This window comes from Corvus brachyrhynchos, unplaced genomic scaffold (assembly GCF_000691975.1).
Source record: "Corvus brachyrhynchos isolate BGI_N302 unplaced genomic scaffold, ASM69197v1 scaffold65, whole genome shotgun sequence".
Classification (NCBI taxonomy): domain Eukaryota; kingdom Metazoa; phylum Chordata; class Aves; order Passeriformes; family Corvidae; genus Corvus; species Corvus brachyrhynchos.
This window is the reverse complement of record NW_008238365.1, coordinates 2,921,904-2,925,551: the sequence shown is the minus strand read 5'-3', so window position 1 is coordinate 2,925,551 and position 3,648 is coordinate 2,921,904. Positions and strand designations below refer to the sequence as shown.

At 59.1% G+C, this 3,648-nt stretch overlaps 1 protein-coding gene across 6 annotated transcripts in view; it reads right to left on the bottom strand.

Moving 5' to 3' along the window:
- Positions 1–396: 396 nt before the first annotated feature.
- The window catches only part of GJB3 (gap junction protein beta 3), a 5,643-nt gene continuing 2,391 nt past the window's right edge, over positions 397–3,648 (bottom strand). For 3 of the 6 annotated variants that reach the window (XM_017736144.1, XM_017736145.1, XM_017736143.1), the window contains one exon: positions 397–2,460. In XM_017736144.1, the coding sequence (XP_017591633.1) occupies positions 1,645–2,430 (786 nt within the window). In that variant the 5' untranslated portion in view covers positions 2,431–2,460 and the 3' untranslated portion in view covers positions 397–1,644. Of the gene's footprint in view, positions 2,461–2,995; positions 3,077–3,274; positions 3,621–3,648 lie in introns of those variants that run through there. The other 3 variants (XM_017736142.1, XM_008635209.2, XM_017736141.1) reach the window with 3 other exon arrangements.

Genomic DNA, 3,648 nt, shown 5'->3' with positions numbered 1-3,648 from the left:
CCCCGGCCGGCCCGCGGCTGCGGCGCCCGTGCTTTGCCCCCGAGGGTCCGTGCGGCGCGGCGGGCGCTGGGTGGTGCTGGAGCCCCACCGGAACACGGCTGCGGTCCCGCATCCCGCCGGTTCCCGGAATGAACCCCACCGGTGCCTGGCCCCCATCCCGCAGGTTCCCGGGCTAAGCCCCACCGGAACCCACCGGTCGCGATCCCGCATCCCACCGGTTCTCGGGATGAGCCCCACCGGAGCCCGGCCGGGAACCCCACCGCGGGTTCCAGACGGAGCTTTGCTGTCGGGGGTCTCAGCACACCCCACACGCTCGTGGGGCTGTGAAACGCGGGCGTGCTGAGCGGAGCTGGGAACAGTGGACCCTGCGCTAGCGCTGCTTAAGGAGCGATTAAATGGAAATCATTTCTATTTATTGTAATATTTATCAAGGTTTAGTAAATAATTGATACTCATCCCCCCTTGATTTCCTTGGGGGTCAGCAAGCGGTTCTGCTGAATTAAAGTTTAACGATGCGTGACAAGCCAGGAGAGGCGGAACGGGCGGACGTGAGCTTGGCCGTGGGCTCGACCAATGCCCAGCTCAGGAGGATGAGCTCAGGTGTCTGCGGACTCCTGGGGAACGTCTGCAAATCCATGTCTTCTGCCCTCACCAGTCCCCCAATTTCCAGCATGCAGAGGAGATCCTGGTGTCTCTGAACATGACATTTATTGGCTATTTGGATCAGTAGCTCACGCCTTGTGTGACGTGCATCTGAGGTGAGTGGGGGCACAGAGGCACCAAGGGAAGCAGCAGAGCCAGCAAAGGCATTTGGACAGGACATGGCTCGGTGCTAGTGTGAGCCAAGGGGGAGAAGCTACCCTGACCCTGGTTTAGCAAACTGGGCAAACTGGGCCAGCAGAGCAGTTGCCAACAGACCGGAGCCCTGCTCCTCTGTCATTACTTTGAGTACATGAGGAGAGCTCTCACCACGGAGCCCAGAATTCCTTTGGTTTCTTGGTACAAAAGAAAGCAATGTTCGGGACTGTGCATGTGTGAGGCACAGTGAGCTGGGAGCACTGGTGCTGCACTGGGTGACACCAGCCCTGGCTGGGCACCAACTGGTGCCCTCACTCCCAGCAGAGCTGCAGGGCCCAAGAGAAGCTGCTGGGCGTGGAGGATCTGTGTGCTGCTGTGATGTCCGTGCTTGTGGCACCACCGCCTGCAGAGCTCCAGGGCTGCCCTTGCCTTACCTGGGTCTGCTTAGGTACACATGGGTCTCTCTCCAGGGACATTATTTTGTGGGGTTTTATTCATTTTTCACATGGGTTGACTCTTGAGGGTTCAGGGACTTGGCAGGCTGGAAAAGCCAAGTCGAGGGGAATGTGAACCGGCTGGGATGGGCGAGCTCACAGGTCTTCTCTGTGGGAAGAACAGACACCCTCAGGCATGGCCACAGGCAGCCAGCACCCACCTGTCACCAAGCCTGTCCACCCATGGTCCCAAGCAGGAGAGTTCCCATGGATGTATCCCCCTCCCCTTACAGCCATCAAGGTCCTGGCTGAACAGTCTGGTGGTGGCATCACCGGTGGTCCAGCTCTGGTGCCAACCATCCCTGGCACATGCCAGGACACTTCTTCCCCCCACCACCCTTCCCAGCACCCCTCAGACAGCAGTCAGGGCTGTCACACACCTAGGCTGGGACTTGTTGTCCTTCTCCTCCGACTTGACGTGGCAGTGGCAGGTGGAGGCCTTGCTGTAGCTGACAGAGCGCTTGGTGGATTTCTTCCACTTCCTTGCCCTCTGGACAACTCGCTTGAAGATGAGGTAGAAGATCTCACAGACGGTGAGGATGATGCAGATGGAGGAGGCTCCAACCATGAAATAGGTGAAGACCCTTTTCTCAGTTGGCCGAGCGATATAGCAGTCCACGGTGTTGGGACAGGGATCCACGTTGGTGCACTTGACCAGCCGTGGCAAATCAAAGCTGTCCCACATTTTGTGGAGGAGGTAGAGGAACAGGATCTCTATGATAAGCTTGAAGAAGAGGCTGAGCAGGTAGGTCCACCACAGCCCGCCGTGCTTCTTGCCCGTGTTGCTGTAGAGCTTGGGGCAATTCTCCCCATTCTTCTCCCTGTTCTTCTTCTCGCGGTCCTCCCGGTAGGCCACGTGCATGATGACCAGGAGGGAAGGACAAGTGACAAAGATGAGCTGCAGAGCCCAGAGGCGGATGTGGGAGATGGGAAAGAAGTGGTCATAGCACACATTGGTGCAGCCCGGCTGCCGCGTGTTGCAGTCAAAGTCCTTCTGCTCGTCACCCCACACACGCTCGGCCGCCACCACATAGACCAGCACACGGAAGACAAAGACCACGGAGAGCCAGATGCGGCTGAAGGCTGTGGAGTACTTGTTGACCCCGCTGAGCAGCCCCTGCAGCGTTTTCCAATCCATGGCAGCCGAGGGAGTCCAGAGTCACCTGACCTGGAGAGGCAGAAGGAGCAGTGGGTGAGGAGCAATGGGAGACACCACTGGGGCCGCACATCTCTCACTGCACTAAATCCCATTGACCTCTGAACACTCTCCCCCACCACGTTACTCTCATTTGGGATAGGGGTTCTTCACCCCTGCAGACAGTACAGCCCATCCTCACACAGTCCTGGGGACAGAGGTGACTCAATCTCTCTGTACTTCTGATAGAGCCTTTGCTGTAAGGGTTGAGCCACTCGGCCAAGTCCCTGCCACCAGCTCCCTGCCTGATTGTGCATGTTGGTGCAAACTGGCAGCAAGATCTGCTGGAGCAGGCCAGGATCAACAGCCAAAGGTGAAATGGCTGCTCCTGCAGTGCTGAGGTGCTGGGACATGCCAGGGTCTGGTTTTCTGTCTCACAGGTGATGCCTGAGGCAGCCCAAGCACAGGTGAGAGCGGGGCTGCAGAAAGTGAGAGTCCGTGTGTGTCACAGTCCGTGTGTGTCACAGTCCGTGTGTGTCACAGTCCGTGTGTGTCACCGGCAAGTCACCCTGGCCAGTGCTCCGCTCCCGGCAGCAATGCTGGAGGTCCCGACGGTCAAACCGGCTCCGCAGCTCAGCCTGGGGCTGCCCTGTGTGAGGAGGGTGACATGCTAAGCCTAACCCGGAGCTTTACTGCACCTGGATTTACAAACCCAGGTGGTTTTTACAACCCTCTGGGCTGTGAATGTGTCTGCCCTGACAAAGAGATTCACACAATGCTGGGTCACTCCCACTTTTAAGGAATTGCTGCTGCCTGTTGCCCGCCCAGCGCTTTCCGAGAGACGTACCTGGAGGAGGCTCAGGCTCCTTCCCTGCTCACCGGGGGCTGTGGGGTGGGAAATGTCCAGCACAGGACATGGCTGGGATGTGATGGCAAACTGGTGATCAGGGTCCTCTCACCCAGTGCACTGCGGTGTCCCAGGGCTGCAGGGACAGAACAGAATCTGGAGCACTGCCTGGAGCCCATGGAGCTGTCTGGGAGCCCGTCTTTGGCCGGGGCCACCCTGCAGCAAGCCCCGAACCTGTGGCTGTGCTCCCACACTTCTGGCCCAGGGACACACCAGGAAGGGTGGCTGAGCCGAGTGGCCCCAGGCTGGGGTCCCCGGCAGCGTGTGCCGAGTGCCAGGGCCGTGCCTCTGCCGATGGCCACACACCCTCCCCC